Source organism: Ostrinia furnacalis, unplaced genomic scaffold, assembly GCF_004193835.3.
Source record: "Ostrinia furnacalis isolate ACB-3 unplaced genomic scaffold, ASM419383v2 OfSCF0932, whole genome shotgun sequence".
Classification (NCBI taxonomy): Eukaryota; Metazoa; Arthropoda; class Insecta; order Lepidoptera; family Crambidae; genus Ostrinia; species Ostrinia furnacalis.
In genome coordinates, this window is record NW_021131171.1 from 958,699 (window position 1) to 980,142 (window position 21,444).

At 39.4% G+C, this 21,444-nt stretch overlaps 1 protein-coding gene and 1 long non-coding RNA gene across 2 annotated transcripts; one reads left to right on the forward strand and one right to left on the reverse strand.

Moving 5' to 3' along the window:
* Positions 1-451: 451 nt before the first annotated feature.
* On the reverse strand, positions 452-15,236 carry LOC114350643 (uncharacterized). Its single transcript, XR_003655715.1, has 3 exons — positions 15,126-15,236; positions 6,329-6,493; positions 452-1,278 (listed from the first exon to the last, which is right to left on the reverse strand). It is a non-coding gene; the product is annotated as an uncharacterized LOC114350643 (long non-coding RNA).
* Positions 1,270-21,271, forward strand: LOC114350642 (collagen alpha-1(I) chain). The gene is made up of 32 exons (XM_028301511.1): positions 1,270-2,004; positions 2,400-2,621; positions 4,577-4,736; positions 6,338-6,500; positions 9,783-10,173; positions 10,249-10,355; positions 11,462-11,575; positions 12,022-12,219; positions 12,598-12,672; positions 13,086-13,196; positions 13,278-13,538; positions 13,634-13,831; positions 13,911-14,027; positions 14,114-14,204; positions 14,287-14,384; positions 14,467-14,628; positions 14,707-14,751; positions 14,832-15,038; positions 15,128-15,379; positions 15,472-15,652; positions 15,820-15,962; positions 16,799-17,015; positions 17,133-17,293; positions 17,425-17,694; positions 17,802-17,963; positions 18,091-18,306; positions 18,436-18,697; positions 19,177-19,326; positions 19,858-20,015; positions 20,533-20,648; positions 20,743-20,845; positions 21,047-21,271. The coding sequence occupies exons 1-32, from the start codon at positions 1,935-1,937 to the stop codon at positions 21,182-21,184; spliced, it is 5,319 nt and encodes a 1,772-aa protein (XP_028157312.1). The 5' UTR covers positions 1,270-1,934; the 3' UTR covers positions 21,185-21,271.
* Positions 21,272-21,444: the final 173 nt, after the last annotated feature.

A 21,444-nucleotide genomic window follows, 5' to 3' on the forward strand; every position in this document is an offset into this window, starting at 1 on the left:
TTTTAGGCACAGAATTCGAAGTAGGTACATAATTTTATAAATTACTTTTATTGCTAACCACAAATTGCAAAATCCTTTCTGATTTCGAAGCTCTATTGATTAATTATAGCTAGTAGTAAATATAAACTAAGGACTAGTAGACATATGCAACGTAGTCGCCAGTGATCACGAAGGTCGACCCTTACACGGATGGGCGGGCAAACCCTTGCAAGGGCTTCGCTTCACAACTGCGCAATACTGAACAACTGACAACTAGTAACTACACGTGGGTAGCCAAAACGGCAATGTTATATTTTATAATAATTAGTGGCCTCAAATTCGCACAGAATGTGGGTTTAGAAACAAACCAAAACTGAGGAATGATTCACATCTACATATTATTATGAAATACTGATCAATGAGCATAGAAAACACATGCTTAAATGTTCATGCTGTTTATTTTTGTATCATGACGTCTGAGAAAAATAAAGGTGTGTACTAAAAAACAAAGCTCAAAGATCAATTCAATTTCAAGCGTAGATGGGGCAAATTATGATTGGTTGAATTTTAATTATAACCTTTTAGACCAATCATAGGGCAGATCCTATGACATAGTTGTGTGATACGAAGTTCAAATATTTACTACACCTACCCTACATTTTAGATATTAATAAAGCAAATATAGGGACTGACACCAAATTAAAGAGTGTATCAGACAGATGTCACAGCAAGTAATAAGGTAGGCATACGAATTCGATGCCCCCGACACAGTATTCATATCATATTTATACTACGAGTAAGTCATCGTACTTATTCCAAAACTGGAGTTTGATTTTAACGTAATAGGCCAAGTTATGATATTTTTTATGAAATTAATTATTTTAAGTGTATTCTAATGAGATAATTTCCTTAAAGGTTAATTATAATGGGATGATGTCAATTAACGTTAAGGAAACGTGTTCGACATTATGATCTGAGAATCGAAAGCAGGAGTTTCACATCGAGTGATTTTCCTGGGGACAATGTTGCCGCAGTCCGTCAAACATGTCCCGGGTCATGTATAATGTTGCGTGAAACACTGAGGGATAGTTCATAGGGTGGTTTGAGTTGAGAATTTCTTTAATACGTAGGATCTGAGTTGCACAGGACATTTGTCCCCTAGTGTATCCGTGACATATATTATAAGTAACCTAGAAAGTATATTATGGACTGTTAAACTGTTAATTTAAATCAGCGATCATTAATAAATTTAACATGCCCGACGTCAGCGCCAGGCGTCGCCAACCTTTGCTGAGACACCTGAAACAAACATTGACATATTATCCTCACGTTCCACTTTCCGCGGGAGATGAGTGAAATGTCACGTGACGCGGGAGTTTTCGTACACTCAGCAGCTAGTTAAAGCCCTTGTCACGAACAAATCTCTGGCAAATCTAAGCAATAACAGTATCGTTGCAAAATCTTTATACGAACCATTTGCTTTTTCGAGTTATGCGTATCTTTTGGTAAGAAAATAAAACCTCTTTAAATGTAGAGTCAGGTCAGTTTATTAGAAGTGTGTTTTTTCATTGTTTGTTGAATTGTACCTTATGGTTTATGGTATTACAATTTAATAACTGCCCCTGAACCGATAAATCACACTAAAACTGAAAACATTTCGCAATTAAGTACATTCATCTATTATTCACCAATGTCCTCAATTATGTACTGGCCGTTCATTGATCTTCATTATTTTGACACCAATGCGTTAAACATTTAGATGCGAAGTGATGAGTTAGAGGCCCGTCTTCGGCGTTCAGTATCGCGGCGGCCTCGGCCGAGGAGCTCACATTCCCGCCATGGGAGGGACAATACCGCACAGACCAGTCTGTAGGCTATAGCCTGTAGTCCCGAAAACGCGCCCTCCGGGATGGATCTAATGTACACACCCCTCCGACGTATTTACCCGGGCCGCTATGGCTCTTGAGACGAGGGGACGTTTACTCCTTTTATTGTTCTGCCTCCTCAACGCGGGAAACGCGGACGGTGAGTAAATATCTCTTAATTTGAACATCTTTATTTTTGTTTTCCGTGCATGACCACGCATATTTAGGAAAACACCTGCACGTTTTAGACGTTGTTGAACATCAATTTGGGGCTATCGAATGCCATATGAATTAAATATCGCGAACACACGTTGAACGCGGGGAATGTAATCCACGGAGGATATTGTAGATGTGCCTACCCTCGTAAAGTACTTATTGGCGTATGAAGCGTGATCAAAGTATTAATACGTTCTATTTACAGGTAGAGTCGCAATTTTTTAAAAGCAAAGTGTTTCTAACTTGATTCTATAGCGTGGTTTGAGGATTTAAAAATCACACTTTCTTGGAAATGAAACTGAAATAATGCCTCAAAATTATTTTTTTTCTGGGGCCCAGATGAGGCAGACATCTTCGACATCCTATCAACCCTAAAAGAAGAGCAACTGCCCGATGGCGTGGCCCGCATACCAGGTCGGTGCCAGTCGCCGACCCTGCCCGAAGACCAGCTCTCGGCATACCGGCTCGACGAGAACGCCACGCTGCACCAGGATGCCGCTGGCATGTTCTACAACACCTTTCCTGAAGACTTCTCTGTGTTAGCAGTGGTGCGATTGTCAGGTGAGGATTTGGAACTGCTTTCTTAAATCTGACTGAAGGAACCAGACGTAGGCATATTCGTATAAGTTCGAATGCCAATTTTCGCTGTTATAAAAAATACCTACCCCATTAAGTATTTTTGTCTTGTTTTTTTTTTAATCAGATGAAAAGAACACAATCAAAAATGGTGCATTTAAAATACGAGTATACTTGTATAGTGTCTATGGGCGATGGTAATCACTTACCATCAGGTGATCCGTCTGCTCGTTTGCCTCCTATCACATAAAAAATAGACTCTACATGATTATCATGGTCTTCATCCAGTCATTCTAAGTAATTCAGATAAAACAAAACTTGTAACACATTAGGATGAAAAGATGGAACAATACCTATATACATACATCCTAATGTACCAATCTAGGTGTATACGAGTATGTACATCAATTCCAGCCCAAACTCAATTTGTAATTGAATGTGAATCTTGTCAGTATTTTGTGGCGCTCCGTGTTGATTTACATAATCAAAAATAAATAAAACGGGAGCTTAGCTTCACGTACGTCAATATTATTTAAATTGGTGATATCGTATTTTAATAGCGTAATTACTTTCTCAACGCTAATAAGGAGCAGATGAGTCGATCTTCCCTAATTAGGGCTCATTAATAACTGGAACGTGCCATCCATTAGTCCAAGTCAAAGAAAGGACTTGGCATTAATTTTGTTAACAGCCGTTTCTTGAGCGCACTATGCAGGGCACTTGAGCTTTTTATTGGAAGTATTTAGTGCTAATACATTGTCAATATTACTTAGATTCAATAAGAGTGCACGTTTCGCTTATGTTTTTAGATTAAGTTCTCGTAATAATTGACTCTACATTAAGTAAGTACGAGCAATAGTTAAAAGTGAAATATTGAAGTTGCACCTTATGATTATAACTAATTATGTTTGGTAATATTTTGCAAGAACACATTACAAACAGGTATTCGATACCTTGCATAGACTCACACTGATATTGTATTAAATAATTAAACGATGTAAACATGATGCAAATATTTTTCAATGTCTGTGTGAGTAAATAAAGACATTTTTTATTTGGTTTTGAAACAAACTGTCGATTGCACAAAAGAGGAGTTAAAATATCTTAGCTTATTTTTTTACTCTAGACGACTCTCACAGAGACGTATACCAATTCCAAAAGCAATTAGTTTTATTAATACGCTCATTTCAATTCCATGTTTCTAAAAATACGACTCCTGGGCTGAAAAAAGCATATTACGTTATGATATTGTTTCTTTTTAATATTTTTGATACTGGAAATAGACAGACGTGGGTCCTCGTACCCTAACATAAACAGTAAACAAATATTTTGGCTCGTTTTACGAATGAAATGAAAAACTTTTCATCAACTTCGCAAACATTACATTTAACTAAATTAATGTTCTTTTACGAATAAGCAAAGTTTAATTACACATCTAAGGCATTCAACGTAGATTTTATTGTTACATTCGAACTAGACTGAACTGCTTTAAACTTTAGCAATTGAAATTAATTAAGACGTGCGCAGTTAAATAGGTCGTGTGGTTTGAATGCCTTCACTCTAATTTCGTTTTGCATCTACTGTAATTTAGACAAACTAGAAGTATAATTACAACAAAGGAGTAATTTATGAGCTAGTTTTAATAGATGTTCGTTCGTATTGTAATATTATTGATATTTTTTTTATTTAATTCACTTATTATCTATTAAAACTTAAAAACTAACTACAACTGTTGAAAATACAGTTACGTACGGGACTAGTGTAGTTGGATCGCTAACAATTAGGAGTGAAAGATCTCAAGTTCCCAACATTCGATTCCGATGACTGGATCCCAAACCTCTCTTCATGCTATAGTACCTATTCGGATGCGTTGACATTCAAATATGACCCTTAACTGTACTCTAACTGAAAGTTTAATCTCCTATTTTTATATGTCGCAGCCAAATCCCAACGTCCTCTCTTCGTGCTATACTCGGACGCGGGGGACGAGCAGCTCCAACTGGTAGTGGGCGAGATGGTCGAGCTCTACTATGAGGATACCAACGGAGACCCTCAGGATAATGAGCTGTTGACATACCGCGCCATTGTTGCTGATGGGAGGTAAACCACACCATATTTACTACCATTTAAGATCATAAAAACCCACTTTAGCTTCACATCATCACCCTATTGTCTTTACCATTTCAATCTAAGTACTAATTAGAGGAAAACTTCTTAGTGTGAACTCAGAATAAATACTAGTGCGTGGATATGCTCGTAATCCTGATGTCAGAATTTTTATTAGCTACGTTTCTCAATGGGACTATCGGCCCATAATTTGCTCTTTGAAACACTTGGTCTTTTTTTCGAGAAATCAGGTTGATTCAGGCCTGCAGAGTCTTCAGCAAAGGAAACAATTAAAGGTGACTTTTCTGTTTGCGTGTCCCAACTCCTAGAGTTGAATCCACGACCTCGGGATCGGGTGAATAACTTTCTTACCACGCACGACGAATCTTTGCCTCTTTACGCTTCCGTTAACCGCCTTGAAGGCATTAGGTCAGAAGGCCCACTGCTGAAAAAAGGTGCTTTTTTGGTTTCTTTGCATTATAATATCCCTATGAACTGAAATAAACAAGGATCAATTGATTGTTTGTAATGTTTGACTATCAGTCACGAAACTAAAAATCCTGCTTCTAAAAATATTGAATTTGGAGCTCTCACTCTCGCCAATAATTGAGATATCCACACTTCGACTGCACTACTAAGGCTCGATTCACTTCGAAAGCGTGGCTGCATTTTCCACTGTTTGTATAATGTTGGTTGCAACTTGCAATATACCTACCTACATATAAATATGTACTATGTGTATAAGATAAATAACCTTTTTCCTTTTTAAATATGAGTATTTTAACCATCTTAAACCATAAACCGTATTTTTGGAGTTTATTTTGTACTTTAATTCAGTCTAAACTTCTAAACCACATCAATGCTACACGCACTGGCTCGCTCGTAATTCGCTTTTTATCACGTATTCTTCCAATTAAAAAGTTTTAAATGTTGCTGTCTCGTGCCCGCTCGTACATTCAGTGTGAATACGCTATAAGCCCTATACCTGATTTTGACGGGCGCGCAGACCCTTCGAGAACAATACGGGTTTAATCGAAAAATTCGAAGCACCTGGGCCTGTCCCATCTAACAACGTCACGTGGTTTTAGGAGAACGCTTTGCAAAACGATCTTCATCAAGATAGTTCCACTGATTCTACTCGTTTAAGAATAAAACCTCCATAAATTATTGCAACTGGCCACTTTTAAAAAAGTTTTGTTTTTCTTACAGTGTTCTTTTTCAAAATGAATAAAACCTGCATAAACTATTGTAACTGGCCATTTTAAAAATTGTTTTGATATTCTCACGATTCTCTTTTGTTTATTGTACCTATACAAAAATGTTAAATGTAATTTGATTAGTAGTAGAAAGAAAATGTCAAGAGTAAGTTAAATAAAAAATCAGTAAGTGAAGCCTTATTATCATAAAAAACTGGACTGTCTCTCGCTTGAACACACAAGTGTGTTTGAAATTCGAATTATAAACTCGAACGGATCGGTTTTTTGGAACGGAGCGGGATACAGCAAACGGGATTAGAACACGATACTAATAAACGGGATCCTGCAAAAAACAGGACGTCCTAATAGTAAGATTGAGATGAAACATACCTCCTACAGATGGCACCGTCTAGCGCTCAGCGTCAAAGGCGACTCGGCGACCCTGTTGGTAGACTGCAACATCACGGAGACCCTGCGGCTCGACCGCAAGCCTGGCAGCAGCTTCAACTTGGCTGGGACCCTCGTCGTGGGCAAGCAATTCACCGCGGACCAGTTCTATGAGGTAAATAAAAAGAGTTTCTTTAGAACTTATGCCCGCAGTATTCCTAAAAAGAATATAAGTAACTAGCGGCCGCCCGCGACTTCGTACGCGTGGAACCCGTTTTACCCCCTTCATCTATCTTACGCGGTTTAGATTTTTTTCATACAAATGTTTTTTGGGAATTTTGCAATATCCTGTTGTAACTAAGCTTTAAGTTTACTAAGGTAGGTACCTGCATTTAGATGTGTAAGGCCCGTTAACCCCTCGTGGTAAGCGAAATATGATTGTGTTACGAGTTCACCACAATAATCCAGTGGCACGGCGAGGTTCGAGGTACCTACGAATTATTCCCTGAACGTCGCTTCCCATAATGTCGCTCCTCAATACTGTAGGGATGTTATGGATATGTAGCTTCGGTTATGGTTACGGATTTTGGTATAATATTATACCGGTTTCCGTTACGGTTACAGATATCTGAGCTAAGAATGCAAATTCCAATAGTTGTCCAACACAGTTCATGCCTTACGAATAGAATGGGCACAGAAGAGATTTCTTTAGCATCTGTCACCTTCTTTTGGTCTTATAAAAAAGCTTTTATCTTATGGGAAAATACTCATGAACTTGAAAATGCAATCATTAAATCAGCGTCGGGACTTGCTTGACTCTGCCTACATCCGAAACTATCCGAAACCTTTGAATCGGTTATGGTTACGATTACGGATATTTTTATTTCGGATATCCGAAAGTTTCAGTTACGCTTACGGATATCCATAACATCCCTGCTCAATAGACATGACGTAGCTTGCATTCCCATTACATCGCTCTTCGTCTTACTGTAAGTCCCACGACGTCGCGTACCTACTACTTATGGTAGAGTCCTGACCCGAAACTGACACTATTGGGATATTGTCGCTTTCGAAGAGGTTTTAATAATAGGTACACATTCTTAAAATTTTCTATACACGCGTTCTTATAGTAGTTTATAAATGAGATAGATACAGTTGTTTACTGACAGTAAGAAGATAGGAGAGGCACATTAATAGTGTTCGTTCAGTCAATTGGCATTTCGGCATCAATACGGAAGCTTACAAAATACAGTGTGAGTCACGTTAAAGTGTACATATGAAAATAGATGAAACTAGACCAGTTTTTATCGACAAAAAAGAGGTCAAAAAGTTTTTGAGATTTAAAAAAAAAAAATTATAGAATTTTTTTTCTTCCAATTACTTATTGTAAAGAAAACTTAATAACTTTTAAACTAAGCGGTAGATCCTGATAAAATAAAAACAGTAATAATGCAAAATAACAGGCAATACTAAAAAAATACATAAATTACACAAAAAAGGCCACCAAATAATAAAAAATGATACTTTTTGAAAAAAAAAACTGCTTAAAAATTCGTGTTTTTTTAGTTATTTTATAAATTTCTCCAAAAAATGCCCCTATAACCGGTGGTTTTTATTACTTTTTATTGTTTTCTATCGTATTATCTTTGTAAAACCAAAAATTGCATGTCTCTATCCCTATCTCAACATTTGCTATGATCGTTTGAACAAAGGCCTGCCACAACATTATTCTCCGCTACAGGTAGAGACAATTTTAATTTTAACTAAAATGCTTATTTTACTTCGAAATCTTTTGTTTTTATTTGAAATCTGACTTGTCTTTATCAAAATTACAAATCTAGAGCCATTTTCAGTTTTGTTGTTAACGAAGCGTTGAATGGCGCGCCCGGAGAGGCTTAGTTCAAACGATCATTGCAAACGTTGTGATAGGGATAGAGACATGCGATTTTTGGTTTTACAAAGATAATACGATAGAGAATAATACAAAGTAATAAAAACCACCGGTTATAGGGCCATTTTTTGGAGAAATTTATCAATTAACCAAAAAAACACAAATTTTTGAGCAGATTTTTTTCAAAAAGTATCATTTTTTATTATTTGTTGGCCTTTTTTGTGTATTTTATGTATTTTTTTAGTATTGCCTGTTATTTAGCATTATTACTGTTTTTATTTTATCAGGATATACCGCTTAGTTTAAAAGTTATTACGTTTTCTTTACAACAAGTAATTGGAAGAAAAAAAAATCTATAAAAAATTAAAAAAAAATCTCAAAAATTTTTTGACCTCTTTTTTGTCGATAAAAATAGGTCTAGTTTCATCTATTTTCATATGTACACTTTAACGTGACTCACACTGTATATCACAGTTATTATTTTAACATTGAGCATCGATTCACTAATTTTTTTCAATAGGTCAAGTACTTTTTCCACTTCAATTGGCAAAATATTTTTTTAATATTACGATTTATTATTATTTCTATTTAGGAGTATAATCCCAAGTTTCACCTTGATTTCGTAATGTAAAGAATTTTCATTTAACGTCAAAGCCAAAAAAATTTCGTTCTCCATTACATTACAGTAAATTGCTCACAAGTGCCTACTAATTAATGAGAATTTAATTAACAAAGTAAAACAGATATTCTCGGCGTTAATCTAATTTACAAATTCAAGATTTTATATTTATGATAATTTTATTTTAGTTCTAGTCTCTAGGTAGACGCGGTTATTTTTAGAGAAATGTGTAACAAGAACTATGCAGTTTGGCACCACCTAACTTTATCCGTAACTTTGACGATAACCGGTGCTTTTTGTATTGAGTTTGACAAATTTTTGACGTTTGTTAAAGTTAACGTAAGATGGTGCAACCCAACCTTGGAATTTATCTATTATGTTATTAGTAAATAATTAGGGAGTACGTAAATATATGTAAGACTAGTAGTTGAAGATTCAGATCATTATTTTAGCCGAATGAAATATCAGCGGGTGTTCCTTTGGTATTTTTTATAGTCCTACTTCTGTCTTTTCTACTAAATACTCTTCTGTAACTCGACGACAGTTACGGGATACGTCTTTCTTATAAAAATATTTTCGCTGACGCCCATTAGCCAGCAGTTTACAAAGTAGAACTCGGAATCCTTCGAAGAATCGCTTTGAAGTCTGCACAACTGGTAGAAGCTTCTAATTTCGTTTCACAACATGTCAAAGGAGGGACGAACACTTTTGCGCTATAATAGTCGTCTAAGCGTTATCCCCGGATCAAAGATTGAGTAAGGTCAAGTTATGCTTGTTAGAAGTTCCACATTTTATTTCTTCTTGATGGAATCAAGATGGAAGCGATTAACTATAAACCGAAACATCTTTAGATGAAGTAAGTTCTGAAGTATCCACTATATAAAACACAGCATTTATTTTCATGGCACATAGAAAAACATTTAAAATGATACATGGTTTGTCTACAGGGGGATATCGAAATACTGCAGATCTCAACCAAACCCGACACCGCATACGAAATGTGCACCACCATTGCTCCTGACTGCGGATCAGGTTACATAAGTGGATTTAGACAGGAAAATACGTTCTACAATATCGTAGACAAAGAGCTGGAACCGAAAATACACCTTGAACCTCAAACACAAGCTCCAAATCTGAATACCCTAAGCACTGGAGAGAGCGACAACAGTAGATATGATCACATTGGAAGAAGAAGGTTCTTTCCAGACAGAAATCGGTCGGAAAACCACTGGGATAGTGCTAGTAGAGATTTGACCACAGAACGGCCCGATTTGTCAGTACCTAACTACGTTCAGTACGTCGGTGTTACTGGTTCTTACCCAGCTATGACTGATTCTGGTAAGTTTTGAACGTAGTAAACTTTTAGAATTTCCGTTTAAAGGCACTTCTGTATTCTTCCTTTTTGTTTTTTAGACGAGAACAGCATATTTGGCAGCTTTTCAAATGAGTACGAGGTTCTGCCTACAGTGCCTCCTATTACTTTTGGAACAGCTGAAATATTGGACAACACTACACCAAGAGTAAGTTGAAGGAAAATTATATAAAATTCTTATTTGCAAGGTCTTTTAAACTTGCTTAGTATAGAAAAGTACCCTGCTTACATTGTGTGTGACTACGTGGTCGGAGGCAATCTTTAGAAATCTATTCACAAATATTATCCTACCTAATTACCACTAATAGAATTTAACCGCACACTAGTGTAGACGTAGATAATTACTGTTGAATGAAAACGTTCAAAGCCATAGTTTCTGTGCCTGTAAGGCATTTTGATTAATTTAATATTCCATTTTGATACGTCACGTTAATAAATGGCAGTAGTAAAGTTTGCGTCAATAAGGATTCGGTAATAATACAGTACTTATAATAGTATTGAAATTAATATTGAATACCGATGACCTTGAATGAATGACTCGAATAAGCTAATTGAATGCCAACTAAAATAAGTAGAGATTATCTTCAGACGTCCATCGTCTTGTTACTTAGAATATAGATTGAATTTGACTACACAAATACAAAGATCCCAGCAGATACGAGTAAGTATTTTATTTATTACGGCTATAAATCTTTAAATCTCGGGACTTTTATAAACGTATTCACTAGTCCAATCGTATTACTCGTACGTATGGTAACAGAAATGGGATATTTATCAGCATTGACATCAATTCGTTCGCGTTAAGGATTCCATGAAATAGGTACTAATGTTATAAGAGGGAATTATTTAGGTATTTGGTTCGGCTTACTTCAAATATTTGTATATTTAGTTCACATTATGGGTACTTAGGCTTCTTTGTATAGAGGAATTTATTCTTCCTAAGTAAAACGTGAAAGCGAAACTTTCAACAAAATAAATACCTACGACAGACTCTACGTCTACTTATAAGAAAACTGAGCTTCAAAACAACGAAACCTAATGCTGCTAGATAATACAATGTCACTCTGATGCTGTTGGTCAAACAAAATTCACAAGGAAAAAAGGAAAACCAAGTATTTTACCAATTTCTTCTCGTTTAGCTTTGGAAGTCAAATCAAATGATTCGTTGCTTTTACAAAAGTTTTCTGATAAAGTCCATACTAAATGCACACATTACGTAATATCTTTTTACACCAATACCGGATGCGATTACAGCTCAAGCGAGGAGACGACGACGATTCGGAAGCGACAACGGTCGTGACGACCGAGTCGTACACGCCGATGACGACCACCGAGGACGACGACTGGCTCACTCACCCGCCGGAAACGGTAAGATAAGCAATTTTCGTATCTCTTGCAGTTGTGATATGTGCTATTTTTCAACAAACTAGTGTGATATGCTGGCGACTGTACGCCATCAAAGCCACCATGATAAGTCCTAACATTGAACTCTGCAAAGCTGACTGACCCAGTTCTTTAGTAAAAGGTTAACCTAGCTACTAGAAAAACATTTTCTTTTTAAGGGAAAACTTTTTAGAATACATTAATTTAAAATCACTCATACTACCCACATTTATAAGTTTTTTTAATAGTTCCTGTTAACCCCTCCTGGTAAGCATATGCGTATTACGATTGGGTACCTACACCACAATAGGCGAGCGGTGCGACGGCGCGGCGTAAAGTAACTTTAGTTTAGTTAATTTCCTCAAAAGCTATAAATTTTCATCTATTATTCCCAAAAATGATTTCATAAATCACTTCCTTCTAATAAACAGGGTAACGGTTCAATCAGCTACGATTCTTCCGAGACGTACTACGACTATGGCAGCGCGGGGACCTACATGGGGCCGCGCGGGTACCCTGGCCCGCCGGGCCCGCAAGGCCCCCGGGGCCCTAAGGGCGAACCAGGAAAACATGGTGCAGAAGGACAGCAAGGCTTCCCGGGCGCACCTGGACACGTATTCGTAGTTCCGGTAAGTTTTCTGTTGTAAAATTATTGAAGAAAATCAACGAAACTATTGCATAGTCTGAGATAGAAATTAGCTATCTTGCAAACAAACACAACCAATTAACATTGATGCTGAAACTATCTGTCATGTTCTGCATGTAAATGAAGCTCTATCTTTGTTTGCCTAATGAAATTATTTTGTGCTCTCTGTTTGAGTAAATCAGCATATTAGTTTCCATTTACCTACTATCGCAGTTCCAAATTATTTTGAACTACACGTAAAATTGTAGCATTAAGCAATATAAATAATTATATTTTAAATCAAAACTAAGTAGGTATATGATTGAAATATGAAGGCATAGGTCCAATGTTTTATGCCTAAAAAGCTCTTTTATTTCTCTAGCTACACCAATCTGGCAACGAAAAAGGTCCAGACGCGCAAGCAGAGGCGCTCCGTCAAATGTTATCCCAACACATGGCAAGTACAAACTTTTAACGTATCGGCGCGGTGAAACATTCCATTTCTTATTTTTTCCTACTTTACGAGGTCTACATCAGTTTTTCTTTACAGTAAAGCCACTTTAGGCGCAAAGTTTGTTCAACTTAATAGATTTTTAAGCTTCGCCTCAAAAATATCCGACTTTAACAATTTTAAGGCGAAAAGTTTTGTCACGTTTCTTTAAGTACTAAGGAGTTATGGTATTAAAAGACACAATTTCAAAATACGCTTGAAGAATTTTCGTTCTTTGAGTGATTTGGTTTACGTCCATAAGTATAAAGACATTCTAGAAGTATTTTACGGTCATCGGCCAATAGATTTTTAGCTAGGTACTAATAACTTTGAATTATTTTTCCTGTTTCTTACTATTTGCTCTTAACTTATATTTTTAGGCTGCAATGCGTGGTGCTGAAGGGCCAATGGGACTGACTGGCCCTGTTGGTCCGGAAGGTGAAATTGGACCAGAAGGACCTAAAGGAGAACAAGGGGAACAGGGTGAACCAGTAAGTACTGCCTACCATATACTAATACTTTAAATTCTGTGATTTTTAATGTGTAATTAAAACCTGTTTTCTTCATACCAGGGTCCACCAGGTCCTAGAGGTATCGCAGGTCCGCCTGGTCGTTTAGGAAGACGAGGGCACGCTGGTAGAGACGGTGAACGGGGATCCCCCGGGGCTACAGGGCCTAAGGGGGAACAAGGGTACCCAGGACTACCAGGCATGCCTGGTGATAAAGGCGAAAGAGGAACTCCAGGCCTTCAGGGCGAATCAGGGTTACCAGGGCAAGATGGGCCCCCTGGAGATGACGGACCACCTGGACCACCGGGTATCACTGGTGAACTAGTAAGTTTTATCTAACCAACGCTTACAAAATAAAGGCCAAAAGCCGTTATACCACTCAGAAGACATAATTAAACAAATGTACAATTTATTAATAGGGACCAAGAGGTTTTATGGGACCAAGAGGCTACCCTGGATTAATTGGTTATCCGGGAATACCAGGCATTGAAGGACAACAGGGTGCAAAGGGAGCTTCAGGACAACCTGGACCGCCTGGTCCGCAAGGCCAGCCAGGGACAATGGGCCCATCTGGTTCGCCAGGCCCTCAAGGACCTATAGGATCTCCAGGAATACAGGTGAACTAGCATTTTTCTACCTGTTTGCTAATAAACAAAATAAGTTAATTAATATTACGATAAAATGTTTTTTGTTTAGGGTCCGCAAGGAAAACCAGGCATTTCAGGACTACCCGGCCCAGAAGGTTCTCCAGGAACACCAGGAAATCCAGGCCAACAAGGATCACCGGGAGATATAGGACCTCAGGGACCACAAGTAATAAATTAATATTTAAAATAAAATGGGTATTCATTTCAATTATAATAATTCATGGTGTAACCAAATAACGAAATATTTTATAGGGAATGGTTGGCTTTCCTGGCCCACGTGGATTGAAAGGCGATGATGGGCCCCGTGGTTTGCCAGGGGACAAGGGGGATAAAGGAATAAGAGGTAATATTATTTGATCATGATTTATAATATACTATGAAAATCACTGAATCGGAAATCATTTTCTTTTAAAACTTACTTTTAGGTATCGAAGGAGAAAAGGGAGAAATAGGGCCAAAAGGTGATCGAGGTTTACCAGGAGAACCTGGCCCACCCGGTGTTGAAGGTCCAGAAGGTCAAAAGGTAAACAAGTTGCTCAAAATTTCCGTTATACTAAACTTACTTACTTTTGTTTTATATCTACATAATCATTGTTTTCATACAGGGAACAGAAGGACCAAGAGGAGAAACTGGACCGATCGGTCTATCAGGCGAAAAAGGTGCCACAGGGCCTCAAGGACCACAAGGGTATCCAGGCAGTCAAGGTGAAAAGGGAGACAAAGGAGCTTCAGGGAGGCGTGGAAGAAGGGGCACCAAAGGAGTTATGGTAATTGGAAATACCCGTTAATTAAATAAGTATCTGACGTTGTTTTATACAATCTAAACATTTAATAAATCTGTGCAGGGCTTAACTGGTACACCTGGAGATCGAGGTGAAACGGGGCCAAGAGTAAGTAAAAATTAAAATAACATTTAATATGAAATATCTTTTTCGAATATAGTAGCAATTAATAACGATTTAACTTTTAGGGATACCGAGGACCACGAGGCCGTAGAGGGTCTGATGGGCCACCAGGTCCTAAAGGAGACACAGGTCAGCCTGGCCCTCCAGGCTCTATAGGAGAAAGAGGACCACAGGGTTTAGAAGGCGTTCGTGGATTTCCCGGGGCAGTCGGTCCACCAGGGCCTGATGGGAAACCAGGCATGCCTGGACCACCTGGAGAGCGAGGACCAACGGTATAACTACTAATAATTAGACCCAAAAATGATATTTTAGTTAAATCTCTGTACCTATGTAAGTGCCCTATACTATTATTTACTTACAGGGTGAACCTGGAGCATCTGGATTGACTGGGCCATCAGGGCCCGTGGGACCACAAGGACCTATTGGCGACGCAGGCCCGGCAGGCCCACCAGGATCGCCTGGTATCCCGGGAACTCCTGGTGATGTTGGCGCTCCAGGGGAAATGGGCAAAGAGGGACCACCTGGCCCACCCGGGCCGGAAGGAAAACCTGGCCCTGCTGGGTCTCCAGGCCCATCAGGACACCTCGGAGAAGCTGGATTACCTGGACCAATAGTATGTTGCTTTAAAAGAAAATAATATATTTCATTCAATGTATAATTCATTATTTAGGGCTAGTTATTTAAAAATAATAATACCTAATTCAGGGTGCACCCGGAACAAAAGGAGACATGGGTTTGCCAGGTCCACCTGGCGTAAGAGGTGACAAAGGGGAACCTGGTGAGACTGGGAACGAAGGGCCTCAAGGACCGCAGGGACGTGAAGGACCACGAGGGTCACCAGGCCCCGGTGGCCAAAAAGGAGAAGTTGGTGAACCGGGACCAATAGGTACGAAGACTAAATTAAACTGTCATGCACATACTGCCTATCTTTTTAAATTTCTTTGAGACCATAATAATTGTTACATGAAAAAGTAAGTACGAAGCAAATATTTCTTTATAATGTAGATAGACAAATTTAAATACCGATCCATTCAAGTAAACAACTTATTTAAGGACCAATCGGCCGAGATGGACTGCCGGGCCCAAGAGGACTATCAGGCGCGCCTGGACCAGTAGGGACTCCTGGCGAAGACGGCGATAAGGGAGAAGCTGGGCCGCCTGGCGAAAAGGGCTTTAAAGGGGCTTCTGGTGAACCGGTAAGTATACTGAAATTACAGCTATAGTCTTTTTCACGTAAGATGATCCGTATGACACTTCAAGGTTATCCATATTACGCATACTACATATGCAGAATATTTTTGAAAAAATATTTGTATTTCATTAGCAATATACTAAAAAAAAATTAACTACTTGTCTTGAAATATATAGTAAAATCTGAGTCTATTGATTAATATTTCAATTAAATACGAAGTAAAAATATTTTTTATTTAATGTACGCAATGTGTGAAACGGAATAGATTTAGTGCTGGAGTATTTCTTGTATAATACAATCGATTATTTCCGCGGTTCATTAATCGATTGCAGTGAATACTTAGTTATTAAAAACATCACAAAAATCAACTATATTTTTCGATTATTGACTTTAATAAACGCATTGAAAATAAATTAATAGTTTTTAATTTAAAGAAACAGAACCAGTACTTTTTAGGAATCGTTTTTATGAACACGAACCATGAAATTTGAATATTATCAATAAAAATTGTTACAATAATATTTGTAATTCAAAAAAACATGTTTTTTGTTAAATAACACCTAAACAAAATAATTCTCTAAAAGTAGGTTTTACTAACTCTTCGAAAAAAATCGATAGATAAATCGCTATGGTTTAGTTATGTGACATCTCTAAATCTTTCAAACTCCAAACGTCATAGGGATCATCTTAGGTGAAAAAGACTATAATGATGCTAAATAATGAAACACACTGAAAGTTTCATCTTTCCATAAGATACAGCAAGTTCCATTATGTATTCCTACAGACAAGTCTATGCCACTTTAGTATAATAACTCTAAAGAGTAATTTCACATACAATAGGGTCCACCTGGTTCACCCGGCATCCAAGGGCTCCGCGGTGAATCTGGATCAGTGGGCTTGCCGGGCGATAAGGGCCCACCGGGTGATCTTGGGCCTCCAGGGCCACAAGGGGCAGACGGCCCACGGGGCCTTCCCGGACAGCAAGGACAAACTGGACCACCTGGTGAAAAGGGACAGCAAGGATTCAAAGGCGATACTGGAGACACTGGACCAATCGGTAAAATGTTACAACCCACAATTATTATTGTGTTGGCACGTTACGTTCCATAGATACTGCTTAGCTCTTGTCATTTTTACCACGAAACTTTATATTGACTTCGTTTTTTAAATATAGGACCTTCTGGACCAATCGGTTTAACCGGTCCACCGGGTAGACGCGGGCCGAAAGGAGTGCCTGGTGAGCCTGGGCCACGGGGTGCAGAAGGCCAGCACGGAGAGGTTGGGAGCCCCGGCGCAGCTGGCCCACCTGGACCTCAAGGCCCTGAAGGTAAATTGGTAGGTACCATTTTCTCCACACAATGACATAAAATAATAATTTAGAACCACAAATCCTTAACGTTGTCTAGGTGCATCAAGATCAAGTAATCAAGATTAATGATTTCTAAATCTGATATGTTAAATTCCAGGGACCAAGAGGTCCAGCAGGTCCGAAGGGAGAAGATGGCCCACCAGGAATACAAGGAGAAACAGGAGCCAAAGGACCACCAGGGCCAGAAGGCCCCAAAGGAGATACAGGGCCAGCAGGCTTTCCTGGCGAGCGAGGCGAGCCTGGACTTCAAGGAATCAAAGGCGAACCGGGTGCGGACGGCCCCGAAGGCAGCACTGGACCCCCAGGACCAGCCGGCCCTATAGGTTTGGCTGGTAAACCAGGCGAGATAGGAATGCCAGGAACTCCGGTAAGAAAAACAAAATATATATTATATTTTGCAAATCACATGTAACAAAAAATTACCTTTAGATCACGCCATTTAATTAATAAGGCACTTTATCATTACAATCGTAGGGTTCTGAAGGCCCAGCTGGCTTACAAGGAAGCCCCGGTATACCTGGCGAAAAGGGTGATTTAGGGCCGAAAGGAGCACAAGGAGAACCCGGCCCTGCAGGCCCTACTGGACCACCAGGAGAAGTTGGACAACGTGGCGTTCGAGGCCCCCCTGGACCCACGGTAAGTTTCTTAAAATATAATCAACTAAAAAGGTTAGGTCAAAAACTGCATCAGCACTCCGGGATGTTGGAATGGCATGATATAATACTGGATAACGTTGAGATAAAATTACTTTCTACATTCATAGGGTGACGTTGGAGCTCCAGGACAGGTCGGAATCGAAGGACCACCAGGGAAAATCGGTTTGCCAGGCGCTCAAGGGCCTAGAGGTGAAAAAGGCAACAGAGGACCTAAGGGTCACATTGGCGATACGGGGGCGATGGGATTGAAAGGGGACCAGGGTGAAATGGGCAAGCAAGGCCTACCTGGACCCGCTGGACCGCCAGGTGCTAAAGGGGACATGGTAAGACAAAAAACATAATAAACATGCATGTTTGCATGTTACAATGTGACGATTTGAGAAATATGGAACTGAAAATTATTTGCTATTGTACAACAAAGCTATGAATCTCACCAAATCTGAATTTCGCAGGGCCCAATTGGACCTCCAGGGCCGAAAGGTGATACGGGACCAACCGGTACCCCCGGACCAGAGGGCCCGCTCGGGCCTAAAGGCAATACTGGTCCTGAAGGAAGGCCAGGCCTGCCAGGCCTGCCTGGGACTCCCGGACCCCCGGGACCACCGGCGCCAGCGCCGCAAATACCAGCGGAGTTGTTCGCTTCATATAGACGAAGGAGGCGAAGCGTCAATATGGAGTCGGCTGAAACTACCACTGATGATAACCTTGATGATGGTGAGTAGTAATCTTTTCAGGCGCTGGTCTGGTAGAAGATTAGACACGTAATAATTTCAGTTCATGATAAAAACCGAACCAATAAAATTTAGGTTTCAAGCTCCGCACATAATATAATTTATTGTTTCTCAAATCGCAAAAAATAGAAACCAACAAGAGTTTTAAAACCCAAACGTGAATCCTAATAAGTCAAATACAAGAAGCGCACGCAATCACATTAGCAAGTAAAGTACGGCCAACGAGAAGCGATACCAAATGTAAACAAACCCAATGTCATGGTCATTTGGTTGGAATAGCAGGGGTTTGACTTTGACATATTTTGGCGAGAGAACGAGACATTACGACAAATACACAAGATGGGAAGAGACAGAATAGATTGTCAGTTCGACAGTCGAATCGACCTTTTGTATCGCTGCTAGTTGGCTTAGCCGTACCTTAGATTAGAAACTTTCATGATTCCAATGTATCTTGTCTTTCAGACGAAGAAACAGAGTGGGCAAGCGAGGTTCTAGCGGAGATCGTGACGGCACGAGCGGCGTTGGACGCTGCGCGCAGGCCGCGAGGGTCGAGGGCCAACCCCGCGCTCACGTGCCGCGACCTTCGCACTACCCACGTTAACCTCACTGACGGTAAGGCACTGGTACCATAATTATTACTTAGTTCTCAAACAGGTTTATATTGACAAGCGGAACTGGTAATATGACTGAAAGCTTACGGGAGCATATACTTATTTCTGCTTCCATCTGTGCTCTTGCTGTGCTCTAGTGATGTCTGACACATACAAAAAAGTCACAGTCTTTCTCAGAGTTGAGAGCTTCTGAGTTCCATTTCCGTGTGTTGCAATAGTCAGTTTATGTTCCGAGTTTGGTTAAGCAAGCAAGCTTCAATCATGACTGTCTGAAATATGATTCAATGTTTCGTAAGGCACGTTTAACCGTCGTCGGTCTGATAAAGCCAATTAAACGCCTCATGCGGCTCATGAGTGTTCGAGCATTCGTTCTTCGTTTTAGACCACAACCCTAGTAGTAAGTAACAGGGTATATCAGTTGTGTAAACGCACAAGGTGGAAGAAGAAGAATATAATGTTTAGCCTCTGCCTTCTTCTCCCCACACTATTCCTCTTTATACGCTATAATAACATAATAAATACCCGTTCCTAGGCTACTACTGGATAGACGCGCGCGGCGGCGGCGCATCCCGCCCTGTACGCGCCTATTGCCGCGGCCACAGCACCTGCATCCACCCTGATGAAACTGAACTGGCGCTCTACACGGCTGAGGACAAACATAAATTCTCGCAGCTGCAGAACGGATACAGGGTAAGAGAATGACTTTAACAACATGTAGGATATTACTGGATACGGTGCGTGCCTATTGTCGCGGTCACAGCACTGCACATGCATCCACCCTGACGAGGCTGAACTGGCACGGCTGAGGACAAACACAAATTCTCGCAGCTGCAGAACGGCTACCTGGTAAGACAATGGCTTTATAAGATAGTCCAATGCAATAATTTCTAGAGAATGCTTGGAAGCTACTTGAAACTCTTTGGTAACACGTCTGTCCTTTGCAAATCCGGACTAAATTATTTATCGATTGTGGTAATAATAATAATAACTTAGGACTGAGCTGGGATTTGTATCGTTTTTGCTAGGTCTGTAGAAACCGGAATTTTTTGTCACATCTTCAAGATCTTTAAAGATAATACTTTTTCACTCTTTTCCTCTTTCTATAAGTTTGTATGTGCAACTCAAAAATTGCTGCTTGAAATAGAAATTCTGCACAATCTTAGAAAATATAGGCAAAAAACAAAACACTTACCAATCGTTGTTCCAGATAACATACGACGGTGAAGGCTACGGCGCCATCCAGCTGCGATTCTTGCGACTGCTGTCCAACGGCGCGAGGCAGAACTTCACTTATACCTGCGTCAGCACTAAAACAATACAACGGTAATGAAACTATTTAATAACACTTTTGTTTATCTCGATGATTTTATTGTCTTTAATGAAGATTAGTAAATGTTTTGGTAATTCTTCTATTCAGATCCGACATCCCAGCTGACACAACCAGGATCAACAACATCAAGCTATTTGGAACTAATTCTGCTGAGTTCAGGGAACCACAAGTGGTCAAAGATGATTGCAAGGTACTAAAAACGGTCCATTAAAAATATTTAAACCTCTTACCTTGAAGAAAAATACAAGCAATGAACCATTCATGCAAAATATGTAGGTCACATTTTACATTCCCAATCTGATGCCAATTTTTCAATGTTTCCTCTACACAGTGTTGTCAAAGCTATGCAGAGTATGTGATCAAACTAAACATGTTATTATTTTCCAAACAGGAGGGCACCGGCGAAATTGTGCTAGAAATCAAGACCTCGCGATTGGAAAGGCTTCCAATAACCGACTTCCAGCCATTAGGATACGCAGACGCTGCCCACCAGTTCACTTTCCACGCCGGACCCATCTGCTTTACTTGACGCGACCAACATAAATAAGGATAGCTTTAACACTTATGTACTTAAGACTGGACCCTTGTAAATATTGTAAATAAATGTTGTGACGACTTAATAATAGCTTTTATTGAATTTTGTAGTATACTACAAACAAGAACCCTAAAAATAAGAACGTCTTAAATCCATCATAGTAAATTCGAGAGCCCATTGTTTTAAAATTAACCCGATCAAAATTTAAACTAGATTTGTTGCCTCCTTGTCCTCAATTCAAGGATTAATTCACT